This window comes from Pseudorca crassidens, chromosome 3 (assembly GCF_039906515.1).
Source record: "Pseudorca crassidens isolate mPseCra1 chromosome 3, mPseCra1.hap1, whole genome shotgun sequence".
Taxonomy (NCBI): Eukaryota; Metazoa; Chordata; class Mammalia; order Artiodactyla; family Delphinidae; genus Pseudorca; species Pseudorca crassidens.
Window position 1 is genome coordinate 67,044,361 of NC_090298.1, and position 20,432 is coordinate 67,064,792.

Genomic DNA, 20,432 nt, shown 5'->3' on the forward strand with positions numbered 1-20,432 from the left:
ACAAGGAGAGGGCAGTCAGATGTGCACCAGGTTTCGCAGGGAGTAGCGGGCAGGCCAAATGGAGGGAGCAGCATTGGATATCTAGACAGACCTGGGCAAGGAGCTTAAGTCATGAGTTAAGAAGTCAAAACTCTGGTTGGCCTTGATATTGAACCCACAATCTGTCCTGGCCAAGGAAATTGATATCTATTTTCCTCTGAAATATATACTAATTCCAGAAAGTGATTAAAATATATACTAATTCCAGAAAATGATTAATTGGTAGGCAGCTATGTCCTTAGGCACATCATAAAGGATATGAGAGAATATTCTAACCAAAGGCTAATACGGAAATGGGCAAGGGTAGATGGACCTACAATTTCCAGTAGACATACTATGCCAAAGAAATACAATAGCAGCATAAAACGGAGACACAAGAAACTTAAAAGTCATTTCACTGAGCCATGTTTTCCTCACAGAAATGCTAATTTAATAGTGAAAGAGAAAATGAATGTAATATTTGCTATAAATAAATTTATTTTATGTCAACATTAGCTGGCAAATAAATACTTCACAAATGAAAGACACCTTACTCATAAATGTAAATGAAAACTGAATGACCTATTCATCATAGCACCACTGGCTTCGAAGAAAAAGTACAAAGATCTCTAGTATAAACCAAAGTAACCAGGCCAGGTGAGCTTATCTACAACCAAGAGTGTTGGGCAAAGAAGCGCTGTCTAAAATGTGGTGTGTGCACAAAGGACACACCATCGAGTTGTAGGAAGAAAGCTAGAATTTTCATCATATTTCCTATTTGTTTTCTCTTAAACCAAAAAAATAGATATTATATTTTCTAAATATTTAACTTGTGTGTGTTCAATGTTTAACACCGTAAGGGGTATACAATATTTACAGTGTAGAAGCACAGATTTAGAGGGCAAGCTGGATCCAAAGAGGTACCAGAAGCTCTCCTTCAAGAAAGGTATGGCCAGAGATATGCTATGCACTGGACCCTGGAAGAGCTTCCTAATCCAACAAACATTCCCTGAAAAAAGGAATCCCCTCACTCACTAAATGGTTTACAAAATACTGTGGTAAAAATCATTGCGTGAGTTTCCTGGTGTATTGAGCTCCCCTTGTACTGCTGACTGGCTGTGCAATCTTTAGCAAATCTCTCAGACTCTCTGTAGCCTCCTAAAACAGAAATAACAGTCACTGAGAGGGCTGCTTTAAAGACAAAATGAGATCACTGATTAAAGTTGATTCCCATTTTATTTGAAAGCCTGCACAAATGCTCATCTTACTTGAAACAGTACTCCCAAGCTCTAAATTTTACTCATTGGCATATTTTCAGTTCATATTTTTAGAGGGAAATGATTACTATTCTTATAACTATATTTTGTTACTATAAAGATAGCTAATATGCCACAAATTAAAATTTATTTGCATACAAAGGAATCAGAAGTCATTCAGTTTTCATTATCATAAAAACACGAACGGGCCTGCTGTGCACATACAATTCTCTTAAATCCTGCTGTTCAGTTTTTCAGTGGTTTCAAATATGGCTTCTAAGTAGCAGCATCCAGCTTCCCACATTCCTGTTTATTGCTTTTGGAATGTTGAATCCATAACAATTAGGGCATCAGTAATCACACCTGCAGGTGGACACGATGCCGAATCTATCTTTCAATTCTTTGCACGTGGTATTATATTTTGTTATAAGAGGGGTTGCAAAAATATTTATTTGAATTAAAAAATTATGAAGCCATTTAAAATAACCTCCGAACCACAAAGCTTCCATCCAATTTCCATGTACCATCGGGGCTTGCCTTCCACAACTGCACCCCGCACTCAATCTGATCTACTCCTTCCTCTGCCACCAGAACTATTGCTTTGTGTATTTTTCATGATGTGCTATATGTAAATGCTAATGTATTAGTACTTCCTAATGGCTTGATAGGTCTCATTGCCTCATCTTAGGGAATTCTTTTCTTTCAAGCTGTTTAAAGAGAGATATAAAACAAAGAAATGACTCAAAATGAGAATGGGTGGAAAGGTAGGGGAAAATTTGGGGGTATTGAGTAGATATAATATGCAGAATATAAAAGTTAACTTTTTTAAAGGTTAATTTTAAGATTATACGGCTATACCATAACACTAATTAAATTATACGATGTTGTTAACTTCACCAGAAATTATCTGGTAGGTTTGGTAATTTTCTGACTACTTTGGATTTGGCCAATCATCCTTTAGATACTAGAATCTTAGTGGTGTGAGAATTTTTTTAAAAGGGAAGGTTGCCTGAGAGGTTATCTTTTTTTGTAATAGCTACATTTTAGAAAAAGAGCAAAAACTGATCCCAGAGTATTGCCTTCAAAACCAGATTTTCGGAGTTCGAATTATGCCCTCAGTACAGCTACACTGATGTTTATGGCACTTTTCTTTGCTCTCTAAGTATTTTCTGTATAAGTATCCTACTCAATTGTGTTTTGCTCATTAAAAGTTTTTTTCCTAATGGATCATGGAGATTTCCTTTGATATTATAAAATTATAAAAAAAATTAAAGATGAATTCATAATCCAAGCAAAGTATAGACCTCCTTTGATTCATTTCATACACTCCAAAATATATTACTACTTATGAAAGATGGAAGATGTTTTACAATCCTGCATAAATTGTTTCATTATTTGATCTCTTGTAGATCTGCTTTATAACTGAAACCTTTGTGCAGGCTTACTGTTTACTAGATATGAAAGACTGAAATAGTGAATTGGAAATCAGAATATTCCTTCATATTGCCAAATGTTTCCCAGTGGCTTAGAGGTCCCTTGATCCTCAAAAACCTTTCCTTTAACTCTTCTGTAAATAAATTGTCCAGAGAGCAAGGGAAGTTAATGGCTTTAATGAAGTTATAAAATTTATGGCTAGAATACTCCCTTTTAAAAATCTGAAATGGACTAAATTAAACAAGGCTTATTTAATTTGAAAACCTAAATTCAATTGCCTCCTTACACATTTCCACAAAATTAGTACTGAAATGAAGCTGTGTAGGGTTAGCTGCAATTTTGACAAAGGTCAGCATTAAAATGTGCAGTCTAACAACTCTATTAATTCTACTAATTTGGTTGAAATACTATGCAGACTACCTTAAATTAGCAAATGTCCCATGAAATAGACCAAAAGGTCATTTCCTAAGTAACACTCTGACATTTTTCATCCTATTAGTCATTTATATTATGCTATCCTTTATGAAATCTGAAAAAAATTTTCATAGATTCAATTCTGGATGATGAATTATCCATTTTATATAGTCACCACCAATAAACAGGGCAATAAGTATATACACAGTGTATTCACTATAAGAGAATTTATGGTGTCTTATTTAAAACAAGTTTTTAATCAATCCAAGTTAATTCGTAGAGTGTTCTTTGTTTAGATGCATCTACTGTAGCACAATATTTCTTCACAATTTAGAAGATTATCATCAGTAATGTCCCTACTCCTGATAGAATGTCACTAAACATCTCAACCTCATGCTGAATTTTAATCAGTTTGTATAATCTGAGCATAAATAAAAAGGAATTTACTCAATCTGTTGAAAAGGCCCTGAAAATGAACATTAAAAGCACATAGACATTCTAAGAAGAACATGATTTCATGATTGCCAAATGACATAATGTTCATTTTAAATTATTAATAATATTATTATTACTCTCAGGTAAAGAATCTGAAAAACAACTGATGCTGCCTAGGTAAAAATATTTAAAATTTTTGTTTGCCAATGCAAATTTATGTAATCTATCAACATTGCTCACAGTATGCAACTGATCTAATGATATATTACTTTATATTTCATAGTTTTATTGGTAATTTCCTTTTGGAAGAAGCAAAAATATGTATGCATATCTTCATTCTTGGTCACCATTGGTGGTGTCAGATGATGCTCTCCTGAGTTTTCAGAAGCCACCAGAAACAGAAAGAAGGGAACTACTTGTTGCTGGGTACCCACTATGTGCTTCCTCGGTTCTGTCATTTGTTTTATTTAATCCACCTTGAAACCCAACAAAATTTCTGGGTTTCTGTTTAGAAACTAACCACAGGAGATAATAATAGTTTGCTTCTAAAAGATCTCTGTAAATTAAATGTCACTAATTTTATAACAGGGTTTAAAATCTAGTCCAACCATGTGTTAGGAATGTGCAACTCTGAGTTAGGAAAGACTGCCTTATTACGTTTCAACTTAGGTGTAGGTAAGACTTTTTGAAAGGCAGGAACTACAATTTAACCTTTGTAGGCTTTTGGAAAACACATTGATAGAACTTCTTGCTCAAAGTTTAAGAGACCATCAAACATATCAAGTGATGGAACAACAGTTTTTCAGAAGTCTGAGAAATGCCTCTCGCTTAGGAATGCCTGTGGACTTAACACATTTTTGCCATCTTCATATAGGAATAGCATAACGATTCCATGATTAACAGTAGCTCAAGGAAACTAACAGTTAGGTAAGATCACTCCTAAAAAAACTCACAAGAACATTTTCTTAAGAAATTTCTGAGATTTTGACCTTAGAGAAGAGACTGGAAGAAGCATTAGAGGAAAAAGAATGCATAAAGATTCCTTAAAATATATCACAATTGGGTAAAGGATTTTTTTTTTTGGTTTCATTTGCAACAATTGTATTTCCAGATACTATATGATCGGGTTTTGGAAAAAACTATCAAACTGAAATAAAATTCTCATTATTAAAGAGTTACGTGTATAGTTGGCATATAAAAGAAATTTCTTAAAAAATAATTAGTAGGAGACCGATAAGGAAGAAAGAGGATTTAAATGGCAGCCATGCTATTTCTCAGAACTGATGCATTTTAGTTAAGATCACAGCCAAAATTTATAAGTTCAGAAGGCTTAAATAAGGATAAAAATTGATTCTATACCAAAAATTAAAAAGAAATCACCCTATACATTATCTATGAAAATATTAATCTTATTTTCAACAAAGATACTAACAAGTGTAACAATGTACAGTTGAACAGATTCTACTCTCTTGAGGAGAAAACACTAAAAACTGTCAATTCTGGAGCATTTTCTTGCATGATGTCAAAAACAAAAAAATGAAAATAAATAAAGATGTCAATCCACCTTGCCTTGGAGATTCTGAATATGTTTTGACACAACAAAAAATAGACATATACTACGAACAACTGGTCCTTGCATTGACAGAAAATCTGTCACCAACAGAATGAATCAATTTCAGCATGCAAGTGACTTTAAGAAGACAGATGAAAAGTCATCTTAAAAAAAGTGATGGGGGGGCTTCCCTGGTGGCGCAGTGGTTGAGAGTCCACCTGCCAATGCAGGGAACACAGGTTCATGCCCCGGTCCAGGAGGATCCCACATGCCACGGAGCGGCTGGGCCCGTGAGCCATGGCCAGTTAGCCTGCGCATCCGGAGCCTGTGCTCCGCAACGGGAGAGGCCACAACAGTGAGAGGCCCGTGTACCGCAAAAAGAAAAAAAAAAAAAGAAAGTGATGGAGCCTTCCCTGGTGGCACAGTGGTTGAGAGTCCACCTGCCGATGCAGGGGACACGGGTTCGAGCCCTGGTCTGGGAGGATCCCACATGCCGCAGAGCAACTAGGCCCGTGAGCCACAACTACTGAGCCTGCGCGTCTGGAGCCTGTGCTCCGCAACAAGAGAGGCCGTGATAGTGAGCGGCCCGTGCACTGCCATGAAGAGTGGCCCCCGCTCGCCACAACTAGAGAAAGCCCTCGCACAGAAATGAAGGCCCAACACAGCCAAAAAAAAAAAAAAAAAAAAAAAAAAAAGTGATGGATGAACATTACATTGAACATTACACCCTGATTCATGTAAAAATACTTGTTTTATTTTGATCTTTCTAAAGAAATTTGCCATTGGCAATACCGTTATGTGGGTATTTCTAGAGTCTACCAGCCTGTCTGAGTTACTTATGGGGTGTAAAATATTTTGTCTTATTCCACATGGCATTATGATTCACAAATAATGTTAGCCACACCCAGCTAATCTGAGATATGACTGAAATGTTTTCAATTCGAAAAATATTATACAGCAACAAAGAACAAGTTTAACTTCACCATTCAAGTCTAACAAACGGAAAGGATATTTTCCCTGGTTTCTTCTAATTAAGAACTTGAAAAGTTCATAAAGCCTATCGATTATGAAAATTTAGTTCCTTTATTAAAAAGGCCAGACCTTTAATATGAAATTTTAGATTTTTTTTTCTAATATTACTTAAAATTTTGAGGATACTAGCAGTTGATCTCTTAAATTGGGGAGGAAATTATATGCATTTTAGGCCCAAATCACTAAATTGAATAGTACTTTGATCGATTCACTCATTCTTTCATTCAACGGTACTTATTGTGGGAATGTAAATTGGTACAGCCACTATGGAAAACAGTATGGAGGTACCCTAAAAAACTAAACTTACAGTTACCATATGATCCTGCAATCCTACTCCTGGGCATATATCTGGAGAAAACTATAATTCGAAAAGATACATGCACCACAATGTTCACTGCAGCACTATTTACAATAGCCAAGATATGGGAACAACCTAAATGTCTATCGTCAGATGAATGGATAAACAAGATGTGGTACATACATACAACGGAAAATAGCCATAAAGCATGAAGTAATGCTATTTGCGGCAACATGTATGGACATAGAGGTTATCATATTAAGTGAAGTAAGCCAGACACAGAAAGACAAATATCATATGATGTCATTTATATATGGAATCTAGAACAAAGAAAAAGATACAAATGAACTTATTTACAAAACAGAAATAGACCCACAGACATAGAAAACAAACCTGTGGTTACCAAAGAGGAAAGGGATGGGGGAGGGATAAATTAGGAGGTTGGAATTAATATATACAGGCTACTATATATAAAATAGATAACCAACAAGGACCTACTATATAGCACAGGGAACTATACTCATTACTTTATAATAACCTGTAAGGGAAAATAATCTGAAAAAGAATATATATATATATGTTCACTGTGCTGTAGACATGAACCTAGCACAATATTGTAAATCAACTATACTTCAGTAAAACAAAAACAGTACTTATTGAATGCCTACCACATGTCAGGTATTGTGACAGGTATTTAGTTAGGTACTGGACAACAGACTGAGAAAGCAGAAAAAGGCAAATGTGGTTCCATCCCTCCTGGAGCAAATAATGTAGCATGAAGACACAACTTCCAATAGAGTGTGATAATGTGACAGTGAGAGAATTACAAGGGACACAGTAGTATCCAGAAGAGAACTTAAGCCAGATTTGGTGTGGGATGGAGCTGGCAGCAAAGCCTTCCCAGAGGAAAGTGCATCTAAACTATAGTTGAAGGATTTAACCAACAGAAGGTTGGGGATGCTCTGGGCAGAGGTGCTCTCTCCATTCTTTTCCTCTAGGAAGAGCACATTTATAACGGAAGGGGAAGAGAGAGGTAGTGTATGGTTTGAGAAACTGAAGCAAATTTAGAAGTGTGGTAAGAGGTGAATTGAGGTCAAATCACGCCAAGATTTTGAGGCTATCTTAAGGAAGCTGCACTTGATTCTGAGGCTGATGGGGAACAACTGAAGGGTTTAAATAAAGGAGTAAAAGAATCACATCTACATTTTAGGGGAAAAAAAAAAAATCACACAGGTTACAATTTGGGAAACAGGTTTTTAGAGAGTCAGACCAGAAACCAGAAGGCTGGTTAGGAGGCTTCTGCAAAAACCAAGGTGAAAGAGGGTGGCAGACCAGATGCTGGAAGTGGCAGTGGGGATGGTGAGAAGAGAAAGAATTTTAGAGAAGTTGAATCCTTTTTTCAGTAGTTGAAATAAACAGTACTCACTAAATTGGCTAATGTGAGTGTGTGGACTTGGTGAAAATGAGGTTGTCAGGAAGGTAACAGGCAGAGGAAGGGTGGCCTGGAGGACAGTGGGCAGCAGCGGCTAGAAGGATGAAGAAAAACGAAGTGTGGTGTCCTGCAAACCAAATAAAAGGAATGGTTTATGAAACAGGTAATGTCTTAGGAGCAAGAATAGTGTGTTGCTCACTCATGTGCCATCGCTATTTATCATGGTATGTGACGCTTCACGGGTACATCACAAACATTTGTCAATGAATGATTTAATTTAGTAGTACTGCTACATATAGGCAAGGACATGAGGCTGGGTTCTGGGATGAGAAATGTATCCTGTATTACATATATATATATATATATATATATATATATATATATATATATATATAAAGCCTACCTTCAAAAAGTTCACAGAACAGTAAAAGGAGAAAGACATAATTAAACGTTATGTATGGTAATGAAAGAACTAAATAAAGCTTCAGATCAATAAAGATCCAGGTAGAATGTTAGGGGACAGTAAAGAAAAAAAGTGAATATTTCTGTAAGAATAGGGGAAACTAGGGTCAAGAAAGAAGAGACTATTGGAAATTTCAGGTGACTTGGTAAGAACAGTTTCATATGTGGCAAATCTGGTTTGATGAGGGGTAACATTTGCTATTGTAATTGTTTTCATGATTTCCAGAAATACAATGAATTACCACAGTTTTGAAACCTCATACATGCAGCATAAAAATCAATAAGAGGAGAACACATATCTTTCAAATAAAATGACCTCACTATAGAATTAAGTTGTCTTACTTTTCTTTGCTACAGAAGACATTAACAAATTTGTGCATGCTTAAAAGTCATACTTAAAAATACTCCACAAATAAGTGCGCTTCAGGAAAGTTGTTTTAAGAAGCACTGACTATAATCTTACCTCATTTGCAAATGATAAACAGACCGAAATGTCTATGCTTTCCTTCTACAAGCAAGCTTTCTTATGAGAATGTAATCAAATTGCTCCATTGCTTAGCAACCACAGATAAAGAGCTAATAAGTCATGAGTCATGATTCTATGGGAACAATCTGCTGGTCAGTGGCATGATTTCAAGGCGGTTTGGATTCCTGCTGTGATGCTTTCAAACCAATATTGACACAAAGCATTAGAATAGAGGAGAGTTAAAATGCAAATCCTCTCATAATCAATCAAATTGACCTATATATAGTGTGATTTGGTCCACCCTGCTGCATCAGTCTGACAGTAGCATCTATAAATCAACATCAGAGTAAAAATAGAACACGAAAACGGATTCATAAGGAATTTTTGTTTTACCCATTTAGTTAAGCCACAGAGGAAGGCGCATTTAAACTAGTATGAAGATCATGACTCTGATATTTATCTAACCAACAGGAAATCTTCTAAGGAAGAGGAAAAGTGGGTAGTGAGACATTTTTAGAAAATATTACCTGTAACCATTGTGACTGGTCATTGTGGCCGGAGGTCCAGGCATTCACTTTGCCCTGCTTGTCCAGCCGAGCTTTCCTTGGTTCCCAAGTGAACATGTCCATATTGAGAGTTCTGAAGATGCTGGAAGCAGTGATCTGATAGTCCTGTATGTGTCCTGATTTCATCCCCAGAGGCTCAGAACAGCCTGGAAGAAAATGAGAAGGGCTCTATGAGAAAAATAATTTATCATGCTGGGAAGTTTTCTGCATTCATTTTGGATAGGCAAGAGAAGATTAAGCATAATGCTATTCATTCCCCCAAAGAGAGAGCATCTAAATTCAAAAAAAGGCTATAATCAGAAATAAATCGGGAACAAAATCGAAAAACAAGATAACCAATTCAAGCTATTTTGTGTGAATATATTTTGGAAAAATTGAAAACAAGACCGATAATTCAAACTACTTTTCTGTGACAGATGATTTTGCAAAATGAAAGCAATGCTGGAATGCTCTCTCCTGTCTTATTACTGATAACCTCATGACGGTTTCCCGGTTTTCAACAGTTTCATTTTGTCTTTAAAAATGGAACATTTTCTCAGAAAGGATATTTGGTTTTCTTTTATTTGTTTTCATAATACTGAAAATGAAAATTCCCTCAGTACAAAGTCATTTTCACAAACTGCTCCAATGGTATATTCTAAACTGGACAGCATTTGTTTTCCAAGAAACCTGTTAATCATTATCACTGATTCTTATAATACCAACATGGCTTCTTCTGGAAGATAGGAAACTAATATTTATTCAGCATATACCATATACCTCATATTGTGCTAGTGTAGAATTTAAACTGACAGATAACAGAAAAAAAAAAAAGCTAATTCTAGCAAAACCATTACTGGACAAGACTTTTCATACATTTTTATGTTTTAATCATATTCCATAACCTCTAGTATTGGATATTTTTTGAAGATTTTCAAATCTGCCACATATATTTTCAGGTTTGACATGATACAAAATTTGGGTTTGTCTGTCCTTGAAAAATCTTGTATGTATGTATGTACCTATATACAGTATTTCCCAATGTTGAATTGCAATTGTGACAAAATTACATTCACAAAGCTTGTAATGGAAAGTATGATTCTATTATCATATTAGCCAGAGGCTGAGTCTTCCATATGTAAAATTTTACCTTTTGGCCAAGGAACACACAGGTAAGTTTGATCATCAAGAAAGCCAAGATAAAATAGGAGACTTCTCTGATCAATGTCGTCTCCTCATACTCTGCTAATGCCCTACATACTAGCTTGTACTCGTGGCCTTGTACTCGTTATTCAACCGCTTTGTGCCTCAGTCTTCTCATCTATAAAATGGTGATAATAATCAAAATTATATTTAAAAAGTCTTCTAAGAAATTAGTTGATAAAGTATTTAGAAACAGTGTTGGCATATAGCTAGCATTCAGTAAACGTTAGCTATTTTTATTATCTCCATAAATCTTATTCCAACAGATGACAGTATTAAGTCCCCAAATCAGCATACCAGTGAGTATTAAAGAATATCCTATGATTGGCTGCAATATCTGAAACTAGACCATTTTCAGTCCAGGCTCTAAGAGAGGTGGTTTAGAACTTTTCACTGATAAATATAATTCTTAATTACAATTCCTTGCTTTCTGTCCTAGTCGATCTAGATCAAGTCTTCCTTCTTGAGGCTCCTCCATATTTGCCTTCACCTCCACCTTCTAGGAAATTCCTATCCTATGCAAACATGACAGAGACTGACATAGAAGGTTAGCCAATTGGATGTCTTAGCTCAAGTTTTGTTGAGTTGCAGGCATAGGAGACCTATACCCCAAGTTCCATGATATAAGTAGTTCTAAATCCTCAATACAAATTCTGAAAAAGAAAAATTTCATGACAAAAATCTCAAAGATTTTAGAAAGTTCTAAAGTCTTAATAGCATGCTCTTTATCTTCAAGCAGTTCTAAGGTAACGTGCATTGTCTGTATTACGGATTTCTGAGTTTTTCTTCTGTTATCACCACCAGTCCCCCACCTTGCCACTGGAATCTTCGTACAATTGCTTGGCTTGCAGAAGAGACACAAAGGAAAGAGACACAAAGTTGCTTTTCTCCTTTTTGAGATGTAACATAGTTTTTGAAGTATTGGATAGAAAAGGCATACCTTTACTTTGACCATTTCTGCTTAGTTATAGAATTCATTTCATTACCCACTTTGCTGTCTAGTACTCAGCCCAGGGAAGTGCTGAATAATTTGTTCAAAGAATGAATGAATGACTATTCTTCTACTAATTACGGTCATGATCCATTTCATTCTAAACATCTTAAATCATATTTCTTTTGAGAATTTAGGGGAATTTTCTTTGTAAGTATCTGGAAAAAGATTAACTGCTATCTTCTAGGCAGGCTGAGAGCTCTTATAACAGTTTATTGAATACAATAAGGCAGGCTTGGGCTTTACAGTGTTGCACTGGATTGTGGGAAATAGTTTGGTACATTCTACTAATGTTTATTTCCAAGTGTTATAGCTAACCTCTCTGTCAATTTGCCTCACACCACCAATTTCCCTTCTCATCCATATGATTTTATATGTATAAATTAACTCTTTTACCAACATGGAGAGCACCTGAACAAAACGAGGTATTAACAACAAAACTGATTATTTCTAAAGTGAGGTGGTGCCCTAGCTTTAAATTTTTATTAATTTTTTTGGCCACACCGCAGGGCATGTGGGATCTTAGTTCCCCGACCAGGGATCAAACCCGTGCCCCCTGCATTGGGAGCGCAGAGTCTTAACCACTGGACCGCCAGGGAAGTCCCACTGTTTTTTAAATTTTTATTTATTTTTTCATAAGCATTCATTAAGAGATATTATTCTCTGCATATACTTTCAAAATCATTTTGTGGGGTTGGGAGATGAGGTGCGGCTTCTTTTTGAAAACATAAAAATCCGTAAAGGGTCAGGTGTAACCTCTTGTCAAACTTGAAAGTAAAATATATTCACATCTTAGGGGTGTAACTGTGCCATGTCTGAGAGACTGGCCCTCATGAATCAAAGGACTGAAAAATTGGGGAAGGCGATGTTGTAGCAACTAAAAAGCATGGGACTTAACAGCAAACTTCATCATGCTGTGGCTTCCCTTGATTGCTTTATGATGAATGACTTACGGATGACACTGGCCTGTGGTGATATAGTGACATGCAATATAAACACCGTGCAGCAATAATTCTGCTGAGATTTACTGGTAGTCAATAAGCCAGTTCAAATTACCAAAATAAGGAAAACATCCCCATTACAATAATTAATGGTACTAAAACTGTATGTTGATTGCTTCATAAAAGACACCCATATATAATATGAAAATATGATTCTTAAAATATCAATAGATTCGCTCATCTGCCCAAATGTCTCTAACCCCTTTGAATGTAATGGGTTCATTTAAAGTCTGGTTGTTTTTTAATAGTAACTTCTGTTTCCCTGAAAATCATTCCCTTTCTTAACATCACAAACCCAAGAAGGGAAATAGATAAAGTGTGTGTTTTAACCTATATGCAACATTTTGAAATGAATAAAAAGCTCTCAGTTGTCTCTTTTCAGAGATGTGTCCTATTTTTAACTAAACGGCACTTCTGTAAGTATGACAAAAGTCTCTCGTACTTGGCGGTTACACTAAAAAGTGGGGCACACATGAATTTTTAGTTTTCTTAAAAACACAGTGGTTTGAACAAAATCTCAGGCCAAAGTGGCAAAGATAGTTTGTAAATGTTGATGATAGAAATATAAGAACCACCACCAAAAATATAGCACAGTGAAATGCCTAGACAGATTTTCTGTTTAGTTCAGAATCTGGCTAGATTGAAAGTGAATGACTGTGAGATCCACTCATAAAGTCTTCATCTTTGTATCTAGTCCTGATGCTCCTGGAAGACAAGGATTATTTAAATCTGAGTCCCTTGATAGATTATCTTTGTGTTTGAAAACCACTGTTGGTACAATAAGCAGGTTGTTAGATAAGAATGATCTAAGAATGAATTTATAGTAGCAATCTTGGTTGTAAAGTATTGTCTCTTGGAAGCAATGATAAATTTACATGTTTCATAAAACCTAAAAAGAAAGACAAAACTAAATTCTTATGGTAGATGTACAAAGATAAAGCTTACTTTTCTATGCCATATAGCCTAAATGTAACTGCAATTTATGAAGTCAGGCAGATTCCAGTTTTTACTGAAATTTTGTCATAAAACATAAATCATAGTTACTATTAAAATCAGGAAGGCACATTTATATTTGACAAAAGTTTCCAATGAAAATTTGTTGTACTTTCTTTGACCACTCAAAGAAATACATTGCCCCTTCTACATTAATTCTATTCTGTAGCGTGTTTTAGAACTTGTTTATCCTCCTCTCTCTCTCTTTCTCATTGAACCAAGCCCTAGACATTTTGTAGCAGAAATGAACATCTACGAGTGTTGAAAAATTGCAAGTTCGTAACACACTACATACAAATATACTTTTTTTTCCTTTAAAGAGAGTACAGAAATACATAATATGAGACTCACCTGACAGTTCACATCCAAGAAGCTCCATTCTCAAAGTGCAGTGTCTTCGACAAACTTGGGGATAGAGTCTCACATACTGAGCTTTTATGGGGGGCGTGAAAGAGTTAGCATAGGGTGTGTTGTTATCAACATTTCCACGGAACACCTATGAAAAGAGATAACATAGAGTTTAAAATTATTAATTGCAACAGCTTTTTTTAAAAAACTATTTTCATATATTGACCCTATATCCTACATACACAACGTAATCTCTCAAAGACTGGATTAAATAATCTAGGGGTCTGGAGCATTTAGAAAGCACCTTGCCAAGAGAAGTGAATATAAATATAATTTTCTGTAAATTCAATATTTAATACCTTTCTACAACCTTAGTATTTTATTTTTTTCTATTGATATAAATAAAATATAATGCTTTTTTCCCTAAAAAAAGACAACAGACCTATAGACAGAATCCTCATTAAAGCTGTAAACCACTGTGACCTATGGCTTAATCTATACCCTACTATGATGGTCGTTTCAATTTAAGGCCAGTCCTTCAGACTACCTTAATCTTTCAACTTAATCTGGGACAGGGGTCTGTCTGCTCATTTTGCTACTTAGTAATTATACTTTTTTTGTTTCATTTCGTTTTTAGGAACCAGTCTTCACTATTGCTTCCTGATCACTCAGTTTCTCTAATACTGTGATCAGATTTATGACATTTTAGGGTCTGATTCCTCAAGATTACTTCCTTATCAGTCTGTCCCAGAAAAGAGACTCCTAATTCTTCATATATATCTCCAGTGAAAAGCTAATTTCTCTCTAAAAATTAAGTGATAAAATGTGTTATTTTTAATTCCTTTAAATCTCACTCTCATTTTACCCTCTACATAACCTGGTAATCAGAAAACCTATTTAAATTCATTTAAGAAGGTAACTTAAAAAATCGTTCATAAAATATATGAGAGTCTAGTCTAATGACTCAGTTTTAAATGGAATGAGCTGCAGTGCTGATTTTTTTAAATTAAAAATTGGGAGTAAAACTAATTAAAAAATTAGAAATATCATATGAAAAGGCAAAGGAGACATAGAATATTATATCCATTTCTTCTAAAATATTTTATTCTGCTAAATAACAAAATTTTCTTCCAATATGAAGTATATAAAGATATTTATGTTTTCTATAACTTGGTGTTTTTCTTTAAAAATTATATTTTTTCTTTAAAAATAATAGTTTTGATCTGTATTTATTTGATTAAGGAGAGTGCTAATCTGTCAAAACAATAAAATGAAATATTGAAAGCTGACTGTTGTTAAAATAAAACTTAATTTCATACACAGGACTATGCTAACCTTGTGATAAAGTGTTTATAGGACCACCAGTTAAAATCTGAGAAAGATTTAAAAGGTAGCTACTGTACATTGATAATTTGGGATAACACCGTACCCTCTCCACACCACTGGTCCAATTAAAAGAATCAAATTTATTTTCAACAGCATAAGACTTCTGTTGAATATTCAGCAATCATTTGGTAATCCACGATCATTTATGGGAGTTTACTTTCAAATTAATAATGTCATGTAAGTCTTACCATATCCTCATTGGTGCCTTTCACTGTGTACATTGACCAAGTCTTTCCATCATTACTATAGGCAATTTTGTAGGATTTTGTATACTCTGGGCTTCCAATCCTCTTGGCTCCTTGAGTAATCACACCAGTAACTCTCATTTTTCTTTGTAAATTTATCTGAGGAGACAAGGCATAATCAACTATAATTTCATTGCTTTCAGGATAATGATGCTGATGATATCAAATTTGAAAATGGAACATTTTTATTTAATAGTAAAGATTTTAAATAATATAAAACAAGCATATATCAAGCTTAGCTTCAAAATGTCTTTCTCTGATGGTGTACTTTTTTTTTTAAGTAAAGCAATATGTATGAACAAGATTTGAAAAGGGCAATGTGTCCCCAAAATATAAGTACTGAAAGCATTTGGTTGATTATGATATGTAAGTATGAGTTAGCAAAGTAAAAAATGAGAATGTTGTCTTCTCAAAATAACCTCAATGACATTACTATGAAACTAATGTCAATATAACTGTTAATGTGTCTCAACTGCTTTAGCCTTCAAGAAATTTCCATTAAAATAAAACATGCAAACCTCTTCGAGAACTTTGAGTATTAGAATAAGAAAAGATAAAGACAACAATGATGGCAAAAAACAAGTACAAAAGTATCTTCAGTTTCTCAATCTTTATACTGTAGTCTCTGCTATGGGTTGTGTAAGTACACACTGGTCATGGAGGGTTTTTCACCAAATACTTCTCATTTCATTATATGGAGATGTTCTAACTGATATTTTCTCTCCATTCCAAATCACCCTACAATAGTTTGCTGCAGCATAACTGTCACCTAATAAATTTTTCAACATTTTTCTCATATTTAAATAGAAATCTCCTTTTGACACAACATAATCATTCATTAAATGCTACCATGTAAGAAAAATACTTTCTCCATATATGGGCAAACATTAAAAATTGTTCTATTCACTTTAAAATGCCTTTATGATGTCTATAAAATCTTAAGCTCAGTAGAAAGGTACTGTTTCAATGTTCTTGACAAATCGCTATAGAGCTCTCCTCTCCACCAATTACAAATCAGAATAATTTAAATCTGTTATACTATAATATTGTTAATAATTCAGAGACCATTTCCTGAGAAAACCAGAAAATCTTCAGATTCATGTAAGTGATAAGGATGTTCCACTCTCTGATGGGACTATAAGAGTTAACATTTGAAATGGCAGAAGATGTGCTGAAGAAACCAGCGCCTCTAGAATTTTCGTTTTTATATGATTAAAAACAGGTCATACATTTAAAAAGTCAAAAATTGGAACTATGAAAGCAATCATTAAAGAGTTCCCACCCCAGACAAACACTGTGACTCATTAAAAGACCTACAATGTTTTATTTCCCTGGATTTATAGATTTTAAATGTGTTAATGTGTTAAGGGCAATCCTGAATCCTGCATGTAGCCAGTGTCCTTTCAAGCTTCTGAAAGGTTGCTAACATGGCATGGTCCACCTTCCTCTCTATTCTGAGTTTCCTAAGTCTCATCTTCCCTCTCTGATGGTTCTTCCCCAACTAGTGCTCATAAAACGAGTCTCTGTCTTACTCATGTATAAAGAAAATCTGGAATTTGGATGAGTTAAAGAACTGGGGTGAATGGTCCCCAGCCTCTGACTGGCGAGCATATGCCCATGTTTCACTCTTGTAAAGCAAACCTATAAACAACATTTTTGTTTTTAAATTCTGGGCCTGTGGTTCCTTTTTTCTTCAACAGTGCGAAGTGAGTTGACTCATATATCTGATTTTGCTTTTCTCATTTTAATACTTAAACATCAAAATTACTGACATGAATACATTTGATGTCTCATTCTTGTTTGGAGGTACAAATAAAAGAATACTCCCCATGAAGGTAAATTTTACTTACTACTCTTTTATCTCAACTAGTTCTCTAAGGGTGATTTTGTAATTTTAACTGTGAGATTTGGTAAAGGTAACCTCCGAAAGAGACTTTATCTCTATGTTAGGTAAATGAGCACATTGCTATGAAAGAGCCATATTCTTCCACTATCGTAGGTATAGCATTCTTTTTTCAAATGGAGACTCTTCATAGTCTAAATCTTTCTAATATATATAACATAAACAGTGGACACTATAAATCATGTTTCCTCCATTTTGGAAGCCAAATTCCACACTTGATACTGCTGAACGTTCCTTTTTCATTATCTTTTATCTTGTAGATGGCCAAATTATCTCTGCTAGAATTTTAGCTGATGACTAATTTTCTGAAGCTTAAATTATGTAACAATCAAAAAATGAAAATCTGAGTACATGTTTCTCTCTAAGTCATATCAGAAGTGATGTTTTAAAAGATTCCTGTTTGCTCTAATATTTACAAGCTCTGAATATATATCTCAAGGAGCTGGAATTCCAGAGAGTAAAATAGCACCCAACTTGGGTGGAATCTACTTTTAGTAGGTATTTGTAATTAAATATCAGTACTGTTTTCATCAAATAAAAAATAACAACCAAAAAGTGACTCATAGAATACCGGTTCAGGGATTATTAGCAATTACTAGGTTTTAGGCTTTTGAGTTCTCCTGTATCTAGCATTATTGGAGTGTGGAATCTGAAATCTACCGGTGAACTTCTCATATTCGTTATGTTAAAATCCATTGGTTTATCTTGCACTTTGAATGGGTCTTTTACCCATGCACGGTTTTGTAAAATCGCACATTGGTCATTTGGAAAATATAGACTCACGGAACTATGTGGACTCTCTAAAAGATTACACATTATACATATAATATCAAAAAGTCACATTCATTAATATCACCACCAATTTCATTAAAAAATCTTAAAACACTGGAAGCTCTCAAGCTCACACTGGCAGTTACATTTTTTTCCAAAATTCTAATTTTCCCTTGAAATTTCAAGTTATATCTAGCAACAAATACTGTCAGTTGTTTTCCTTAATGTGGCAGGACTACTTTGTTCATTTTCAAGAAAATATCTGCCAAATATCCAGGTATGAATAGTCATGGTTTGTCAGTTGTTCTCTGAAGTAAACATAATGTTCAAATAAGGAGGGGGTAGTTCAGCCTGCGAATCACACAATCTCCCAAGTGCTTGTCCTCGAGATCATCCTCATAGTTCAGTACTCCGCAGAAGTGCTTTATGTGTGATTCCCATGTCATCACGCAGAATATTAAAGACATGGCCAACATCGGCATTTAATAAAATTAATGATCGTTACTGTTTCATCAAGGACATTCTTAAATGAGCTGGAGTTTTCTTTTTTTTTTTGGCCTCCAGCGTCTGCATAATGGGGGTGAATACAAAGACTACTAGTACAGTTTGATGCTACTGTCTTGATTTGTGCTAAGGCTCCAGCAATTTTACTCACCATTGTTCTGTGGCAACAGTACAATTGTCAACACAGTGAAGATGGCAAAGAAAATCTTATAATTATTATGGAAATAGTGTTGACCTGTGGACTTCCTGGATGGGACTATGGGGGTCCCTGCCTCCACAAGACATATGGGTACTTCAAGTTCAGTTGAGAACTACTGATGTGAAATATACAAGGGGTTATTACAAACACACACACACACACACACACACACACACTCCAAAGAGATGTAAAAAACAACAGAAAACGGAGCAAAGCATATTAAAGGGCAATTCAGAGAAAAGGAAATGCCGAGAGTTAAATTTTCACTATTAATTAAATAAATGCAAATTAAATAAAAAGAGCAATTTATAGTGAACAACGTATAGCCAGAAATGATGAGATAATATCAAGTATTGCTGAAGTATTCTTCTGCTGAGGGCGGGAGTTGTTATTAAAATTAACCTATTCCTGGGTACTCTTCCCCCCACCCTGCAAATTTCTGCATAGGTGCTCAATGAGAAATGCACACACATATTTATTGTAGAATTTTTTATGTTAGCAAAGAAGAGCAGCTTAAGTGACTATCCCTAGAGGAATAGAGATTTAAAATATAAAATATATGTGTGCACATGCATGTGTCTGTGTGTGCTTTTGCACACATACACAAAAGCATACTTTCTGAGAGTCAGAAGTGATGAACTGGATTCATACATAGCCATCTAAAAACATAAGAATGTGGAAAAAAACAGAATGAAATATACACAACACCACTTATGTAAATTGAAAAACAAACACATATACAACATAACATCATGCACTTTCCCATAATTCATGTGTCTAAATCAACCTAGGAAAGGTGAAATGAAAGATTACACATCAACTCTTCTAGGCTGAGTTTCTATAAGAGAAGAGGAATGAGACAGAAGGTGGGGAATGAGTAACAGTGCCAGGAAATAAGGAGGTTCATCCTCAAATCAGTGCTGGCAAAAGATATTCAAAGTGGGGGAAGGGATCATTGGTTCCTCTCATTTCCTCCTCTGTTCTCAAGGAAAAGGACTTAAGTATGGCCATCTGATGTAAGAGTACCATTACATACAAAAGTATTTTCTGAGACTCATTCCCCAGTATAAAATATAGTGCCATAAGCATTTCAAGCATACTTATTGTAAAACATACTTAAAAGTATTTATAGTTGTACTTTAGGCAAAAGCTAGTATTAAATAAGCAATTAGCTTTAAAAGTAGCTTTATGAATAGCTAATTGTTTTTCTCTACCTCAACCTGGAAGTTGTGATCCATCTAAGTAATGCATTCCAGTGTGGGTCTGACTGGTAGCTGGTATCACTACATAAAAACAATAGGAACATAAAATGTAAAGAAATACAGCTTGCCAAAAGGAACTACTTTCTTATTTTATTAAACTGAAAAAAAAGCTTTCAGTTTTTTAAATGTTGTAATAGTTGGGAAGTGGAAGAGGAAGAATTCCTTTTTGAAGAAAAGGAAACGTTTGCCAATTGAAGATTGGTAAAAGATAAACTGAAGCATATTAAAAATTTTAAGAGTTTATTTGATCAAAAAGTGATTGGAATGGGGTAGCACCAAACA

The 20,432-nt window shown here is 34.8% G+C and overlaps 1 protein-coding gene across 2 annotated transcripts in view; it reads right to left on the minus strand.

The window, feature by feature from the left end:
- The window catches only part of EDIL3 (EGF like repeats and discoidin domains 3), a 426,053-nt gene that overhangs the window by 114,476 nt on the left and 291,145 nt on the right, over nucleotides 1-20,432 (minus strand). For both annotated transcript variants that reach the window (XM_067731176.1, XM_067731177.1), the window contains 3 exons: nucleotides 15,455-15,610; nucleotides 13,884-14,028; nucleotides 9,327-9,511 (listed from right to left, as the gene is read on the minus strand). In XM_067731176.1, coding sequence (XP_067587277.1) covers nucleotides 9,327-9,511; nucleotides 13,884-14,028; nucleotides 15,455-15,610 — 486 coding nt within the window. The remainder of the gene's footprint in view (nucleotides 1-9,326; nucleotides 9,512-13,883; nucleotides 14,029-15,454; nucleotides 15,611-20,432) is intronic.